The following is a 19,016-nucleotide window of genomic DNA, read 5'->3' as shown; positions in this document are numbered from 1 at the left end:
CTGTAGAAACGTAGAACGTGGAAAAATAGGTGCAGAAGTAGGCCATTTGGCCCTTCGAGCCAGCACTGCGAATCAATATGCTCACGGCTGATCATCCATAATCAATACCCCGTTTCTGCTTTCTCCCCCATATCCCTTGACTTCATTAGCCCAAAGAGCTAAATCTAACTCTCTCTTGAAAACATCCCAACCCGAAAGAAATGTCCCGACCCAAAATATCGCTTATCCATGATCTCCAGAGATGCTGCTTGACCCGCTCAGTTACTCCAGCACTTTGTGTAAACCTGCATTTGTAATTGCTTGATTCTCTCTGTGGCTTTAATTTGCAGCTCAGTTTAATCATCCTCACCTTCACAGAGCCATCATTCCTCTTCTTGTTGACATTTTAATCTTGTATGAGATTGTCTTATTCTAATTTAAAACTTTCTTCGTTTTGATTTCAGTTTAGTTTGTTACTGTCACGTGTACTGAGCTACAGCAGAAAGCTTGTGTGCTGCGTGGTAACCTGTCAGTGGAAAGACTACACATGATTACAAACAGTAAGGGTACAGGATAAAGAGAATAATGTTTAGCGCAAGATAAAGTCCAGTGGAATCTGATAGTGATAGTCTGATAAAGTCCAGTGGCGATCATCCAAGGATCTCCAACGAGGTAGATGGGAGGTTAGGACCACACTCTAGTTGGTGAGAGGACGGTTCAGTTGCCAGATAAGTTGTCTGAGTGGCATCGCTGGGTGATATTTCACATTATTGGGAGATGCTCATCTTCCCAAGCCTGACTGCTCTCAGTATGGCTGAGTTATTCACCATTCTTCAGCCTTCAGCATTTATCTTACTGTATCACCTTGGGCTTTCAAACCATCTCCCCGGTGAAGTGTGAATGGTTTTTGCAAAAACAATTCACAGTTACTATGCTTGCCTTCTGTATCTGTCCTTGTATTAGGCAATCTCTTAGCTACCAAGAGAGATTAAAAGTGAGTAAAATGTAGAGAAAGACAGGGCCATAAATCAAACTGCTCTGGAAGAGTTGTAATGCAGTCCTCACTCAGTTAATCCTGAAAATGAATCCCCCTTTCAGGTCAAAGTTGATTACTGATAAACTGAAAGTGTGACTGCATGAAATCCAATCTTTGAGGTGTAATATCCACACACTGAAATAATGTCACGCTGGTGTAGGATTGTTATCTGACATGGTTGATCTTCAAATTTTTTGCTTGGAACAAACTGGAGACTGGGCTGCATGAGTTTAGTGTAGTTTTAGTTTAGAAATGCAGCACGGGAACAGGCCCATTGGCCCACAGAGCCTGTGTTGACCAGTGATCACCCCGTACACTAGCATTATCCTACACACAGGAGGGACAATTTAAAATTAATCAGCCAATTATCCTACAAATCTGTACATCTTTGGAGAGCGTGAGCAAACCGTAGCATCTGGAGAAATCCCACGCGGTCACTGGGAGAATGTACAAACTCCATGTAGGCAGTACCCGTGGTCAGGATTGAACCCGGGTGTCTGGCGCTATAAGGCAGCAGCCGTTGGTCCACTGTGTCGCCCCTGCGTTCTGAGCTTTCATTTGTACTTTCGGAGATGGACTCCTGTATGCGGCTGTGTGAGTCTTTTTTTTAACATACCCGGCTGTGTATTGAGAATGTAGTGAAAGATGAACATATAACAGCCTGACAGATTCTGACAGCACTAATGGGTCGTGGATATATTAATTAGATCTAATAGCAACAATAGTGTGATCGAGATAGCATGTTTTTTTTTTTTTTCCCCCTCATGGCTCTATGTTCTGTCCAATTAATGTTTTGGTGCCTTCACAAATAAATATATGCAACGACAGGACCCCTGGCCACAATAGTGGATGAAAGCTCATTTGGCTGTGTGATGTTTCTTTGGCTATGTTTTTGACAGGATCAATCCGTTTAAAATAATAAATTGCTTGATTGGGAGACGCAGCATGGAAACAGGCCCTTCGGCCCTCTGAGTCCATGCTGACCGTTCACACTGGTTCAATGTTCTTCCAAATAGTTCATGAAATTGCAAACAAAGAGGCTTCTTTAAAATCTTTAAAATCTTAATCTTTTCCTCAGGTTTGAGATGACTTCATTCCACAGAATGGAAGATGCATGGGGTAATTACTTTTAATGTGGGTGGCTATTGATTGATTGATGCAGCATAGAAACAGGCCCTTCGATTCACTGACACCTTGCTGATCAACGATCACCCGTTCACATTAGTTCTATGTTATCCCACTTTCTTATCCACTCCCAACACACTAGGGGGCAATTTACAAAGTGCCGATTAACCTACAAACCTGCACGTCTTTAGGATGTGAGAGGGAACCAGAGAACCCAGAAGAAACCCACATGGTCTCAGGGAGAATGTGCAAACTCCACACAGACAGCACCCGACGTCAGGATCGAACCCGAGTCTCTGATGGTGTGAGGCAGCGGTTCTACCTGCTGTGCCACTGCATCTATCAAGTGGAGGGGGTGGTTGGGTGGGGGAGATCGAGAGAAGCAAGAAGCATGCAGCCGTACATGGTCTGAATGCGAGCCTTTGGATCCATGTTATTGAAAGCCCATGGCTATCCCTTTAAGAGCCTCTGGATAGACTGCAGGTAAACTTGGTTTCATATCTGGATCTATTGACCTTGCCCATTTCGCTATATTTCCGTCTCTCAGTAGAAATACATGCCACACAGTAGATGTTTTGGAGTGCATCTCAGTGGTGCAGCGGTAGAGCTACTGCCTTACAGCACCAGAGACCCGGGTTCGATCCTGACTATAGGTGCTGTTTGTACGGAGTTTGTACATTCTCCCTGTGACCACGTGTATTTTCTCCAGGTGCTCCGTTTCTCTTCCACACATCAAAGGTGTACAGGTTTGTAGGTTAATTGGCTTTGGTAACTAGTTTACAGGTGATTGCTGGTCGGTGTGGACTCGGTGGGCCAAAGGGCCTGTTTACATGCTGTATCTCTAATGTCTAAAATCCAAAATCTCTCTTGCTCCCATCGTGATGCGACATCTTGTTACATGTTGCAGTCAAGGGCCTGTCCCACTTACGCAATTTTTTCGCATGGTGACGCCTGCATGGTCGTGAGTAGTCCCCAAAGAGTCGTACCTTTTTCTGGTCACCACTGGATTTTCAACATGTTGAAAATTTTCAACGATCTGCTGCGACTATGATGGGTGCACAGGCAGCATCTCTGGAGACCATAGATAGATGGCGTTTCGGGTCGGAACCCTTCATCAGTCTCTGATTTTGACAATTGTGCTGAATGCACAGATTAGTAATCAACGTTATAACTAGATATGGATGGAAAGAAAAAATGTTCCAATTGTTGTTAGTTGCTGCATTAATCGCTTGTACGAAATTTTGTTTGTCAAAATTTGACGGGGTACATAAATAATAATAAATAATACGTTCATACTCTAGAGTCATAGAGTGACCCTGTGTGGAAACAGGCCCATCGGCCCAACTTGCCCACACCGGCCAACAATGTCCCAGCTACACTAGTCCCACTTGTCTGTGCTTAGTCCATATCCTTCCAAACCTGTCCCATCCATGAACCTGTCTAACTGTTTCTTAACTGTTGGGATAGTCCCAGCCTTAATTCGGACTGTAAACGCCTATCTCACCAGGGACTAATTCTACAGAACGTTTTTCCTTCCATTATTTACTATGTAAAAGAATATGTGTGTTATGATTGCTTGCTCCATACACCCACCACCCTTTGTGTGAAAAAGTTACCCCTCGGCATTCCTATTAAATCTTTTCCCCTTCCCTTCACCTTGAACCTATGCCCTCTTGTCCTCGATTTCCCTACTCTGGGCAAAAGACTCGGTGCATCTACCTGGTCTATTCCTCTCATGATTTTGTACACCTCTATAAGATCTCCCAATCCTCCTGCACTCCATGAAATCGAGAGCAAACCTACTCAACCTCTTCCTTTTGCTCCAACCCTCTCAAACTTGGCTTATTCAATCTTGGCTTATCTTTCCCTCTCAACCCCATTCTCCTGCCTTCTCCCTATAACCCCAGACCCTCTTCCTAATCAAGAATCTGTTCGTCTCTACCTCGAAAATACCCATTGATTTGGCATCCACAGCCGTTTGTGGCACTGAATTCCTCAGATTCACCACCCTCAGACAAGAGAAATTCCTCCGCATCTCCTTTTTAAAGGTACATCCTTTTATTCTGAGGCTGTGCCCTCTGGTCCTAGACTCTCTCACATAGTGGAGACATCCACTCTATCCAGGCCTTTCACTATTCGGTAGGTTCCCACGAGTTTCCCCCTCATCCTTCTAAACTCCTGCGAGTACAAGCCCAGAGCTGTCAATGATTGATTGCTGGCAAAAAAATTGATTGCGTGAGATCAATGCCTCTGCCCCTGTATCAACGTTCACTTGCACCTATGTTTAAATCAGTGCCAGTGAACATGAACTAAGTATTAGAAGTAGCCCTTCATTCATTGTGATCATGGCTGATCATCCACAATCAGTAACCTGTGCCTGCCTTCTCCTCATACCCCTTGAATCCGCTAGCCCCTAGAGCTCTATCTAACTCTCTTTTAAATTCATCCAGTGAATTTGCCTCCACTGCCTTCTGTGGCAGATAATTCCACAAATTCACAACTCTCTGGGTGAAAACGTTTTTTTCTCATCTCAGTTTTAAATGGCCTCCCCTTTATTCTTAGACTGTGGCCCCTGGTTCTGTACTGTCCCAACATTGGGAATATTTTTCCTGCATCTAGCTTGTCCAGTCCTTTTATAATTTTACGTGTTTCTATAAGATCCTCTCTCATCTAAATTCCAATGAATACAAGCCTAATCTTTCCAATCTTTCCTCATATGACAGTCCCGCCATCTCGGGGATTAACCTCGTGAACCTAGGCTGCACTGCCTCAATAGCAAGGATGTCCTTCCTCAAATTAGAAGACCAAGGCTGCACACAATACTCCAGATGTGGTCTCACCAGGGCCCTGTACAACTGCAGAAAGACCTTTTTACTCCTATACCCAAATCCTTTCGTTATGAAGGCCAACTGTCCCTGCATGTTTACTTTCAGTGACTGGTGTACAAGGACACCCAGGTCTCGTTGCACTTCCCTTTTTCCTAATCTGACACCATTCAGGTACTAATCTGCCTCCTTGTTCTTGCCGCCAAAGTGGATAACCTCACACTTATCTACATTATACTGCATCTGCCATGCATCTGCCCACTCACTCAACCTGTCCAAGTCACCCTGCAACCTCCTTGCATCCTCTTCATAGTTCACACTGCCACCCAGTTTTGTGTCATCTGCAAATTTTCTAGTGTTGCTTTTAATCCCATCATCTAAATCATTAATATATATTAAATGGTTGTGGTCCCTTGCACCGAGCCTTGCGGCACTCCACTCGCCACTGCCATCCATTCTGACAATGACCCGTTTATTCCTACTCTTTGTTTCCTGTCTGCCAACTAATTCTCTATTCATGTCAATACCCTAACCCCAATACCATATGCTCCAATTTTGCCCACTAATCTCCCGTGTGGGACCTTAACAAAGACTTTCTGAAACACTACATCTACTAGCTCTCCTTCATCCATTTTAATTGTCACATCCTCAAAAAATTCCAGTAGAAGTCGAGCAGGATTTCCCCTTCATAAATCCATGCTGACTTGGACCATTCCTTTTACTGCTCTGCAAATGCGCCGTTATTACCTCTTTAATAATTGACTCCAGCATCTTCCCCACCACCGATGTCGGGCTAACTGGTCTATAATTCCCCGTTTTCTCCTTCACTCCTTTCTTGAAATGTGGGATAACATTAGTTACCCTCCAATCCACAGGAACTGATCCTGAATCTATAGAACATTGGAAAATGAACACCAATGCATCCATGATTTCCAGAGTCACTTTGTGTACCCTGGGATGCAGACAATAAGGCCCTGGGGATTTATCAGCCTTCAGTCCCATCAATCTACCCAATAATCTGGTAATCTTGTTTACCAGAATGCTGCCTGGATTAGAGGGTATTAGTTACAGGGAGAGGTTGGACAGGCTTGGATTGTTTTCTCTGGAAAGCTGGAGGTTGAGGGAGACTTGTTAGAAGTACAAAAAATTATAAGAGGCATAGATAGGGTGCACAGTCAGAACCTTTGCAGACTACAAAAAGTTGTGACCACTGCCCAGTCCATCACCGGCTTTGACCACCCCACCGTCAAAGGGATCTATCGTAGTCGCTGCCTCAAAAAAGTAGCCAAAATCATCAAGGACCCACACCATCCTGGCCACACACTTATCACACCACTGCCATCAGGAAGAAGGTACAGGAGCCTGAAGACTGTAACGTCCAGGAACAACTTCTCACCCACAGTCATCAGACTATTATATACAACGAATAAGCTATGAGCACTGAACTGCAAAAGACTATATTATTATTTGTTATTTGCACTATATCTGTTATTTATTGAACTTTTTCTTTTTTTCCCTGTTATATACAATGTTTACATATTCACATATTCAGTTGTGCTGCAGCAAGTAAGAATTTCATTGTCCCGTCCGGGACATGAAAATAAAACACTCTTGACTCTTGAGGGTAAAAATATCAAATACTAGAGGGCACAGCTTTAAGGTGAGAGCGCAAAGTTTAAAGGAGATGTGCGGGGCAATTTTTTTTTTTTGTTACACAGAGGGTAGTGGGTGCCTGGAATGTGCTGCTGGGGTTGGTGGTGGAGGCAGATACGATAGTGGCCTTTGAGAGACTTTTGGATAGGCGTGTGGATATGCAGGGAATGGAGGGATATAGATGATGTACAGGAAGATACGATTTGGTATTGGCACATGTTTGGCACAGACATTGTGGGCCGAAGGGCCTGTTCCTGTGTTGTACTGTTCTATATTCTAGTAACACGTGCACATTCACTCTGCTTCTAAAATTTATTTCCTTTGGCTTCAAAGCAGTCACAGTGGCGGTTATTTAATGACTTGTAAATGCTACCATGGTGTGGCATGGAACTGTAAATTATTTTAATTCTGGCATTTTGCATTAAACATGCAACTGTAAGTAGAAAGATTGTCAAGGGCTCCAGTTTTCCCTCAAGCAAACTGTACCTAATGTTAGACCTGTGTTAGGAAGTAAGAAATGAGGATTTATAGCTGTGGATGCAAGCATGCGTGGTCTTGGTAATAATCAACCTGGAAGCAATGTTTTAAACCACTACATGATTGGCACAGCATCAGATATTAATTAGACTTTGGTGTAGTCAATGGATGTCCCGTGGGAGTGGTCAAAGCAGAAATTAATGTGTTCCATTTTTAATTTTGTTAATTTCTTTCCATTTCAGTAATTATATATTTAATGACTGAATTTGCATTTGGTCATTGGTGCTTTATTAATCCACATGTGCAGACATATAGTGACATTTTTTTTTGCATATAGTTCAGTAAAATATTTCCATTCCTAAGCACAATCCCCGATTCATACAAGGGTCTTGCTTCGGAAAGTGAACCAAAATATCACACACGTGACCAGGTGTCACCACATAAATGTCAATACATTAAAACATTCTTATAAGAGATTAATCTTATTCATTGCTCTTTTCCTACCTACAGAGCTATAATTTTAATTTTTTCTTTAAATTCACAGACAAATGAGTTATGAAAGAAATGCTTCCGTGTGAGGTCACACACACGTGACCAGTCATATTTGACCTCTGACCATAAACAAACATTGTCAGCATAACGTAAAAATTTCACCTGATAGACTTTGAAAAAAATATGAATTATATATACAGCCATCCTTCTCCCTGCCCGGCCACCTTCAGCCTTTGTGCCTTGGGGAAGCCTCCCACTGCCGACCTCGGGGGCGTGGAAGGCAAGTCCCCGGTTCACTCTCTTAACGGCCCTTGTTCCTCATGTCCACTGTCACCGGCTCCCTTCGTCCTCTTCTCCGGTCCCAGGGGACGAGCAGCGGCCGGGATCATCAGTCCTTCCTCCCACATATGCCCAGCTGTTGCACTTTAATAATAAATAAATGTTTAACAGCAGATTTAATAGGATTTTTTCCAGGTATAAAAGTAACTCAGCGGCTCAGGCAGCAACTCTGGAGAGAAGGAATGGGTGAGATTTTGTGTCATACCCTTCTTCAGACTGAACTTCACCTATTCCTTTATCTTGGGTATAAACCAGCATCTGTAGTCCCTTCCTATACCAAAGAATGCAAGATTTTTTCAGATAATAGTTAAGGATTCACAGGTTAGGTTCTTGGTAGTTTGACTGATGTGGGACAAGGTATTTTGCTTTATATAATAATGTAAAAGTAAGAACAGGACCAAGGTTGCTGAGATTGTGCTGAAACCACCAAAGGACTGCGGTTCAATTCCCTGCTTTGCTTTTTTGCTGAATTGCTTCATTCTTTTAAGTTCTCAATCTGCCTTCATTTTACTCATTTGGGTATATCTGCCAATCAAGCTCTACTGTTTGCCAGCACTTGCTGTGAATTCTTGATTATTTGCTGAATCTTGGAAAATATTCTTTTACTTTTGAGTGTGAGAAAGAACTGCAGATGCTGGTTTAAATCAAAGGAAGACACAAAATACTGGAGTAATTCAGCAGGTGAGGCAACATCTCTGGAGAGAAGAAACGGGCGACGTTTCGGTTCGAGATCCTTCTTCAGTCTGAAGAAGGGTCTTGACCCAAAACGTTGCCCATTCCTTCTCTCCAGAGATGCTGCCTCACCCGCTGAGTTACTCCAGTATTTTGTGTCTACCTTTACTTTTGCAGTGGGCAGGTGCTATAGACCTGCACGGGAAGGTAGACGCTCCCGCCCCCATGTGTCTCGGGCAGATGTGGCTTATTAGCCTGGGAAGTAAACCTCAAGAAAATCCGGAGTCGGAGCCCCTAAGGCAGTTCGTCGTTGTCTACAACCTCGCCCTGGCAGCTCCTGCGATGGCGCTGGTGCCAGACTGTAATGGCCCTGCTGTTCCTTTGGATCGATCAGCGACGTGGAGAGGGGGGACGTGCTGCATGGGCAACAGCCTGTCCTCCATATGACATCACCCAGGCTTGCATCCGACCACGCATCACCTGCAAGCTAGGATGCATCACCCATGGTCAGTCATGACCGAAGGGGGCCTACTTATTTTTGAGGTTGTGGTTTCTTCTTTGTGTATAGAAGAAGTTTGATGGACTGTAAAATCCAGTGGGTTCATTTCAGTTTCTAGTTTCTCTGATAAAAGATCTTAGAATTTATCGTCAAGCAATTGATATGAAAACTCTCTTGAAACTTCGGCATTATATCTATAAAGGACCAATTCAGAATACATTACAGATCTGAATACAATGCTAAGTTATTTCGGGAGACAAAAGTTAAATTGTAAATTGGGTTTTCGGAAATGGAAACTTTCTCCCTTTGAGCTTCTGCAATCTTTCATGTGAGACCGAGTAACAGATGCAGTGAATATTTACCATCTGTTATTCCTGAAGTTATCAGTGTCAGCGTGTGTCTATGGCAGTGCTGATAAGCAGACGGACGAACTGCTTTGGTGCAGGTGATAAGTTCCAATTGGTAAACTCATCCTCATGCCTTTGATGCTCCATATCGTAGCTTCAGCACTGACACAAGCAGAAAACACAAGGGGAAAATAAATTGCTTCAATCATTTTATCAGAGGTGAAAGTCACAACCTTGAGAAATGTGATTTAAATCATAATTATATTTCTATCCTTTCCCCATCTTTAATTATTATGTTTCAGTGATAAGCTGCTAGGTTTTGACCATAATTTATTAAATACTATTGAAAAAATAAGCAATTAATTAATTTTCCTTGTAATTGCTTTTTTAATTTTCAATTTATGTTTGGTTGTTTTTTGCCTTCAGATTGATTCTCTATTTGCCATTCATTCCTCCCCACCTACATGTGTGATGGAGGCATGAAGTTCTGGTTGTCCAGCTGCTCCACACAGTCATAGAATTCCACCACACCATCTGGTCAGTTTCATCTTAGTGCTCTAATAAATCTGCAATTTCAAAACGACCCTCAGTAACCGTGGGCAGAGCACGGCTGCTTTGTCATATAATGTAGAACAGTACAGCACAGGAATGGGCCCTTCAGCCTGCAATGTCTGTGCCAAATATGATGCCAAGTTGAATTGATCTCACTTGTCTGCACATGATCCATATCCCTCTCTACCCTGCACCTCCATATGGCTTCGTAAAAGCTTCTTAAACGCCCCTATCGTATCTGTCCCCACCACCACCCTTGCAACTCAGTCCAGGGTCCCATCACTCTCCTGCCCTGCACATCTTCATTAAACTTTTCCCCCTCTCACCATGAAGCTGTGCCCTCTAACGTTGGACATTTCCACCCTGGGGAAAAAGGTTCTGACTGTCTACCCTGTCCCCATGCCTGCTATAATTTGATATTCTTCTATCATGTCCCCCCTCAAACTCCGACGTTCCACAGAAAACAATCCAGGTTTATCCAACCTCTTCCTCAAGCTGATTTCCAGCATAGAGTCATACAGCTTAGAAGTAGGCCCTTTGTCCCAACTCGTCTATGCTGACCAACTAGCCCCATCGAAGCTAGTCCCATTTGTATGAGTACGGCCCATATCCCGCTAAACCTTTCCTCTCCATTTACATGTATAAATGTCTTTGCACATTCTTCTTGTGACTGTATTGACTCCCTCTGGGTGTCACAGAGTCACAGAAACCAGGTGCTCCAGTTTCCTCCGATGTAGAGTCATGGAGCCTCGGAGGCATATAGCATGAAAACACACAATTTGGCCCAACTTGCCCAAGCTGATCAAGTTGCCCCATCTACACTAGTCCCACCTGCCTGCTATTGGCCCATATCCCTCTAACCTCTCCTATCCATCAAGGCTGGCACGGTGGTGCAGCAGTATTGCTGCCTTATAACACCAGAGACCCAGGGTTGATCCTGACACAAGGTGTTGTCTGTACAGAGTTTGTACGTTTGTACGTGACCTGCGTGGGTTTTCTCCAGGTGCTCCACTTTCCGCCCACATTCCAAAGTCGTACAGGTTTGTAGGTTAAATGATTTAGTTAAATTGTAAATTGTCCCTAGTGTGTAAGACGGTGCTAGTGTACCAGTGACGAGCGGTGAGGTCAATGGCTGGGGAGATGCAGGCTAGTAACAGTGGCCCTGTATTGATCACCGCGTCTCCGCGGGGAGAGAGAGGGGTGGAGCCGGGGCTGTGTGCGTGAAGCACGGCGACTGGAGGGGCGGGAGTGTTGCCCCGGGACCGTGAGGGAACGACCCACCTCCCCCTCTCCACCTCCCCCTTCTCCATTCCCCCTCACACCCCACTCCCCGTCTACCCCTTGCTTCCCCCTCCACCCCTCTACTCTCTCTCCACCCCTCTCTCTTCTCCCTCCACCCGGGGTAGATCTACCCGAGCCGAGAGTAGATTACTCCAGCACGGGGCCCCCTTAGGTGCGGGGCCCAATTGAGAGCTCTCAGCGGCCCAGAGCCTCCGAATCGGCCACTACAAATCAACAAATCAACCTACCAGTCAGCGCCGCCCGCGGCTGGAAAGTCAGCGCTGCCAGCGGTGGAATCCAGTGCTCCGCCACCGCTGCTGAAGCTAACTAATGTGGAGGGAGAGTGAGGTAGCATCAATTACGTGGACTGAGCCGACGTAATTGACGCTCGCTCTCCCTCCACTGGGCTCAAGACATGCCCCCTCAGTGAGGTAGATGTGATCGCTGCCTCCCCTGGTGCTTTTTCATTGCAGTTTTATGAAGAGACCAGCGAGCCTAAATTTAATATATTTACACGTGAAATAAGCTACCTGGACTATGGAAGGCGAGGGTATGTAATGAAGGGGTTTACAAACATTACATTGGTGACATACATAGAGACAGTAACAGGCACACGCTTATTGCCCGCGCACCATCCAGTTTCTGAGGGGTTGCGCAATCAGAGGGGGGGCTCAGCTCGTCGCTGCCTCACCTCTCATCTCTCCTTGTATTTGCAGTGGAGCTGCGCAAATTTGGCGATTTTGACTATAAAAATGATTAGATTCATATAGAAATTACATTTATCACACAGATCAGTGGAAAAATCTTTATATTTATTCTATTATATTATTATTTTTCTTTACTTTTCTTAACAGCTATTTTAATTGGGAGTATGACAGGTGAGGCTCTGCCTCCCCTGACCGCACGTCCCTATAGTGTACGGGGTGATTGCTGGTCGACGCGATCTCAGTGGGCCAAAGGGCCTGTTTCCGCTCTGTATCTCTAAACTAAACTATCGATGTACCTGTCCATTTGTTGTCTTTTCCCTTTTGATTACAGTTTTGAATTGTCTGGTTGGAACTATGCTGTGATTTTTTTTTTTAGTTTAAATAGTCAGTGGTCCAGGTAATGGAGTGGAATTGTTCAACAGGATTGTAATTTGTAATGTACGTGCAGAGGTGCTTGATAATGTTTAAATATGAACACTGTCGCAGGATAGATAGTGACCTTTTCTTTGTTGCTCATTCAGAGCATGTTCAACAAGGTTTTCTATTAAATGTGGTAACAGCAATGCAAACTAAAGCCATGATGTTAATCCTACATCAAGGTGAACACCAAACTGTAGACTTGTAGCAAAGAAAATTGCATTCAAGTATTTTTATTTTGTATGACAATGACAAAATAGGCAGTGTGCTATGCTATTAAAATAATTCTTCCCTTCATATCTCAGCTGAACTTGGCAATTAGTATCATTGACTGAAACATTGAATTGCTTTTATAGATTTCTGTACTTTCAAATAATATAAAAATGTGCATCAAGGTATAATATACTCAATATTAATTTCTCTTTAAGTCCCATCAACTCTCTTGCAATTCATGTAGCGTCCCAAAATCGTGTGGGTTTGTAGGTTAATTGGCTCGGTAAGTTGCCGCTGGTGTGATATGAAAGTGGGATAACATAGAACTAGTGTGAATGGATGATTGAAGGCCGAAAGGCCTGTTTCAATGCTGTGTCTAACAATCAATCAATTAATGTCCACCCATATTCAAATTAATTGCACACTGACATCTTCAAACATGGATTGTTTTCTCTGGAGTGTTGGGGGATTATGGGAGACCTGATAGTATCTAAAATTATGAAAAGTATAGATAGTCACAATCCTCAGGAACACAAAGAAAAAGTGCCTCTCCAACATCTCGTCAATTCTAAGCAGATTCTATGATGTTCTCAGGTACTGCTTCTTCCCCTCTGTTATCAGGCTTCTGAACGGTCCTTCCATAAGCTAGGGTACTGTCCGATTCACCTCTACCCCATTGCGGACATTGGACTTTGTCTGGGGAACTGATGGGCTACAATGCTGAGAACTATATTCTGCACTCTGTATCTTCCCCTTTGCTCTACCTACTGTACTTGAGTTTGACTTGATTGTGTTTATGTATGGTTTTATTTGATCTGTTTGCATATCATGCCAAAGAAACGTTCTCACTGTAGCTGGGTACACATGACGATCATGAACCTAAACCTAAACTGGAGCTGCCTTTGTGCTGTGGCCCACCGTCTGTGCTCTGTGCAGTGGCCAGTGAGAGGCAGTGTTGCTCTGCTGCAATCACAACTAAAACGCACAACTTTGTCTCCCACAGAAAGAACGTGAGAAAGGCTCCAACCTGGCATTCATGTTTCGTCAACCATTTGCTGCTGGTCGAGTCTTCAGCATCAGCATGTTAGATACACTGCTGTACCAGGTAGAACCTGACTTCCCTTTCTTTCCAATCCCCAACTCCAATAGACTGTCAATAAATCATAAAGACAGGGTGACTTGGAGCATTGCCAAATGAGGAATATGTGTGCAATAAACCTGCAAATTAGTACATATTTTTTTATTAAGCAGGCTGATTGGCATTTATATTGATTTGACATTCATCTTGTGAATCCAACTATGTAAAATGTTGTATAATCAGGCGAAAGGCTTAGGATTTTTTAGCCTCATCAAAATGCCAAAATTACCACCAAACGAGTCTCGGTACAATTTACATTCATGTTAGCTTCTGCAGGTAAAGATTATATCGCGGGTGTCTGCAGGCTCTGTCTTGATGCGTGCCAAGGACTTGGTAATAAAGGTGAACTTCCGTTATTGAAGGCAAGAATTCTCAATGAAACAAAATGTCAGTAACACAGTGCATCACTGTCAACCCATGTGATGCACTCAGCTCTGAAAGGAGCCAGTCACTTTAGTTTAGAGATACAACGTGGAAACAGACCTTTTCTTCAAAAGGAAAGCCATGCACCCAATGGACTATTTACACATAGAAACATTTATCATTGGTATTTATGAAAGCTTGCACTGGTATCAATTGAGCCAAAGATAGACACAAAGTACTGGAGCAACTGGTTCAAGCAGCATCTATGGGGAACATGGATAGGTGACGTTTTGGGGTGGGGCATTTCTTCAGACAGGTTCCGACCCGAAACGTCACCCATCTTTTTTCTGTTGAGAAATACAATTCAAACATGAATTGTTCTTTCTGGAGTGTTGGGGTGGAGGAGAGACCTGATGGAAGTATATACAATTATGAGAGGCGTAGATAGGGGAGACGGTCAGAACCTTTTTCCCCAGGGTGAAATTGCCAAAGACTAGAGGACATAAATTTAAAGTGAGAGTGGCAAAGTTTAAAGAAGGTGTAAATCATGAGAGGAATAGATCGGGCAAATGCACACAGTCTCTTACCCAGAGTAGGGGAGTCGAGGACCAGAGTACATAGGTTTAAAGTAAAGTGGAAAGGATGTAATAGGAATATGAGTGGTAACCTTTTCACACAAAGGGTGGTGGGTGTATGGAACGAGCTGCCAGACAAGGTAGTTGAAGCAGGGACTATCACAATGTTTAAGAAACAATTAGACAGTTACATGGATTGGACAGGTTTGGAGGGATATGGGCAGGTGGGACTAGTGTAGCTGGGACATGTTGGCCAGTGTGTGCGTTGGGTCGAAGGGCCTGTTTCCATGCTGTATCACTCTATGACTCTATGAGACGTGCGGGGCATGTTTTCTACACAGTGGGTGCCTGGAACGTACTGCCATGGGGTGTGGAGGCAGATATGGTCGGTGCATTTTAAGAGGATTTGAGATAGGCACATGGATATGCAGAGGGATATGGATCATGTGCTGGCAGAGGAGATTAGTTTATATTGGCATCATGTTTAGCACAGCATTTGTTGGCCGAAGGGCCTGTTCCTGTGATGTACACAAAGTCTCGCCCTGAAACGTCACCTATCCATGTTCTCCAGAGTTGCCGTCTGACCCACTGAGTTACCCAGCATTTTCTGCACTGTTCTATATTCTATGTTATTCGACAGTCAAAGACAGGCCAGGGTGATGTGGGCCTTTGATGATATTGGCTGCTTTTTTGAGACAAATATGATCTTGAAGGGCAGTAAGGCCTCCTCCAAGTGCTGTATATATGTGCTAATATATTTATATTATTGCAGCAAGATCTTTCACTCTGGTGAATAGTTCCATTTTAATTTTTTTTATTTGCTAATTGTTTTTATTGCAGTCATTTGTGAAGGATTATATGATATCTATCACACGGCTACTTCTAGGGTTGGATACAACACCAGGTTCTGGATTCCTCTGCGCAGTAAGTTCCATTTATCCATTTGTTCCTAAAACGAGAATTGTTCCATAAACATAGCCACGTGTCTGTCTTGTTGCAGCTTGCCTCTGCTTAGTAATGTCTCTCCTTGGTATTGCCACTCCTTAAATCTAAGGCAAGATTTTCATCAATTAGTGCCACTTTCGACATTTGATTATTTGGACCTTAATGCCAACCAGACGTTGAGTAAAAATATAGAGGAGGTCCACGTGAATCTCCGTCTCAGCTGGAAGGGGCTGCCTTGGTCCCTGGACGGAGGTGAGGGAGGAGATATAGGGGCCGATGTTACATCTCCTCTGTTGCATGGGAAAATACCTGGGGAGGGGACTGTTGAGTGGAAATGGATGAGAGGAACGGAGGAGTTGCTGAGGGAGTGGTCTCTGTGGAAAGGGATGGGGATGAGAAGATGTTTGCTGGTGGTGGGATCACGTTGGAGGCGATGGGCGTATCCGAGGATGATGTGTTGGATGTGGAGGCTGATGGGGTGAAAGGTAAGGACCAGGGGAACTCTATTCTGGTTCTGTCAAGGGGGAGGGGGAGCGAGAGCAGAACTACGGGACCCAGAGGAGACGCAGGTGAGGGATCCAACCACAACAGCAGGGGGGGGGGATACAAAATTTACAAACGAAAGAGGACACCTCGGATATCCTACAATGGAAAGCCTCACCTTGGGAGCAGATGCGGTGGAGACGGTGAAACTGAGTGTAGGAGACAGTTTCCTTGCAGGGTGGGAGATAGGGCAGCATCTGCACTCCCTTGAGTTTCCAAACATCTTTTTTTGCCCTGTACTTCTCCTTTAAACTTTGCCCCTCTCACCTTAACTCTATGCCCTTTGGTATTTGATATTTATATCCTGGAAAAAGGTTCTGACTGTCTACCCTATCTATGCCCCTCTTCATTTTATATACTCCTCAGCATCCGACACACCAGAGTAAACAATCCAAGTTTGCCCAACCTCTCATCATAGTTTATACCCTCTAATCAAGGAAGCACACTTCGGTACCTTATCCAAAACCTCCACATCCTTCTTTCAATTAAGTAAATCCAATAACATGCGACGTTCCTACAGCCCCGTAGAGTCACAGCATGGAAGCAGGCCGTTCAACCCAGCTCTCATTGATCAATCACCCATTAAGCCTATGTCCTCTAATTTTAGAATCCTCGCACCTGGGAAGAGATACAAGCGTTCAGTGTATCTATGCCCCTCACGATCAATAGAGTACACCCACTATCATATCTGCCTCCACTACCACCCTTCCCAGCCGATACAACCTCTCTCTGTAACTCAAGCAAAGGTAACATCCTGGTGAATTCATTCTCTTGCTTATTCAGTTTGGCGTCCTGTTCTCCTGAAGAAAGAATCGCCATTAAGCAAACATTGTCCCTTCTATTAAATCTTTCACATTAATACCTGGGCAGTTGTAAACTATAGCTTTTTGCAGGTTTAATCTTGTAAGAAAGTATGTCCAAAAGCGCTTGGTAGAGAGCCCTGAATGGTAACTAAGCAACAATGTGGTCCAGTCGGCACTTTCACTGTTGCTAAGTAATTTCTGAATGGGCTCAATAGCTCATATTTTCATTGTTTATCATTTGTGTGTTGAATGTGCTTGTCATAATATCCAGTTCACCATTGTAGGTTGCTGGGCTCTTTTTTATGCATTGTTACATTTATCTAGTTGTTCTGAAAAATCAGATTTGCACCTGATTGTGTTATTTTTTTTAATTGGGTTTCTACTGTTTAAAAATTATGACTATTACGGCCTAATTTTGGAGTTTAGAGTGTAGAGAGATACAGCACGGAAACTGACCCTTTGGTCCACTGAGTCCACTCCGACCATCGATCACCCGTTCACACTAGTTCTATGTTATCCCACTTTCTCATTCACTCCCTACACACTAGGGGCAATTTGCAGAGGATAATTAACCTACAAACTCGCACGTCTTTGGGATGTGGGAGGAAAGCGAAGCACCTGGAGGTAACCCATGCAGTCACAGGGAGAACGTGCAAACTCCGCGCAGACATAGCCAGGATGGAACCCGGGTCTCTGGCGCTGTAAAGCAGCAGCTCCATCCGCTGCACCACTGTGCTGCCCTAGATATTTAGTTTAGTTTAGAGATACAGCGCAGAAACCGACCCTTCAGCCCACCGGGTCCGTGCCGACCAGCGATCTCTGCACATTAACACTATCCTGCACCCACTAAGGACAATTATTTTTACATTTTACCAAATGCCAATTAACCTACAAACCTGTATGTCTTTGGAGTATAGGAGGAAACCGAAGATCTTGGATAAAACCCTCGCCGATCACGGGGAGAACGTACAAACTCCATACAGACAGCACCGTAGTCAGTATTGAACCCGGGTCTCCCGCGCTGCATTTGCTGTGAGGCAGCACCTCTACAGCTGCGCCACCGTGACTGCCAGGATTATCCACTCCAGGATTCTGTTATAACTCCAACAGAACTTGTTGGAAGGGAACTTTAGATCATAGAACCAGATCAGTATAGCACTGGAAGAGGCCCTTCAGCCCACAATGTCCATGTCGTAAGTGATGGCAGATTAAACTCATTCCGTCTGCCTGCACATAACCCATATCCCTCCTGTCCCTGCATTTCCATGTGCCGATCTGAAAGCCTATTAAATGTCACTATCGTATCTGCCTCCACCAGCGAGTTCCAGGCACCCATCACCCTCTGTGTAAAAAAACCATTCACTCACTCATCTCCTTTCAACTTTGCTCCTCTCACTGTAAATCTATGCTCGCTAATCTTTGATCTTTTCACCCTGGGGGGCAAAAAGTTCTGACAGATTACCCTATCTATACCTCTCGTAAGTTATATACCTCTTTTGTGGGTTCACTTTTATTAGTTTTTATTCTCCCTCCCTAAATCTCTTCATTTCCCCACTCTACCCAAGATGTTTCATCAATCGAGTGTATAAAATCTGCACAGAGTATCTTGCCCAGAGTAGGTGAATCGAGGACCAGACATAGGTTTAAGGTGAAGGGGAAAAGATTTAAAAGGAATCCGAGGGGTAACTTTTTCACACAAAGGGCGGTGGGCATATGGAACAAGCTGGCAGAGCTTGGGCTCTAGCCCAAGTGTGAGGAGAGGGGTGAAACCAGTTGAAAACAGTTAAAAGGCTAAGGACTGCTGTAGATTTGGGAGGAACAACAGCAGCAACAGATTAGCAAGAGATACTACTGATTGGCTCTAGCCCAAGTGTGAGGAGAGGGGGTGAAACCAGTTGAAAACTGAGGAATTGGCTGTGTAAATTGGTAAATCAGGCAATTTATCAGTCAATTTAAGCAGGACAGCTCTTTGCGAGCGGCAGTGAGGGAAGTGCCCTGTGAGAAAAGTGTGAGTCTTTGGCTCGAGTGCCCTGTG

General features: G+C 44.1%; 1 protein-coding gene across 1 annotated transcript in view; it reads left to right on the top strand.

Annotated features, from left to right (window-relative positions):
* Positions 1-19,016, top strand: part of kcnt2 (potassium channel, subfamily T, member 2) — a 311,774-nt gene that overhangs the window by 160,494 nt on the left and 132,264 nt on the right. The window contains 2 exon segments of the mRNA XM_055641239.1: positions 13,618-13,719; positions 15,531-15,614. Of these exon segments, the coding sequence (XP_055497214.1) occupies positions 13,618-13,719; positions 15,531-15,614 (186 nt within the window).

Source organism: Leucoraja erinacea, chromosome 10, assembly GCF_028641065.1.
Source record: "Leucoraja erinacea ecotype New England chromosome 10, Leri_hhj_1, whole genome shotgun sequence".
NCBI classification, from domain to species: domain Eukaryota; kingdom Metazoa; phylum Chordata; class Chondrichthyes; order Rajiformes; family Rajidae; genus Leucoraja; species Leucoraja erinaceus.
Note: the sequence above shows the minus strand (reverse complement) of the source record. Positions and strands in the feature narration are given on the sequence as shown.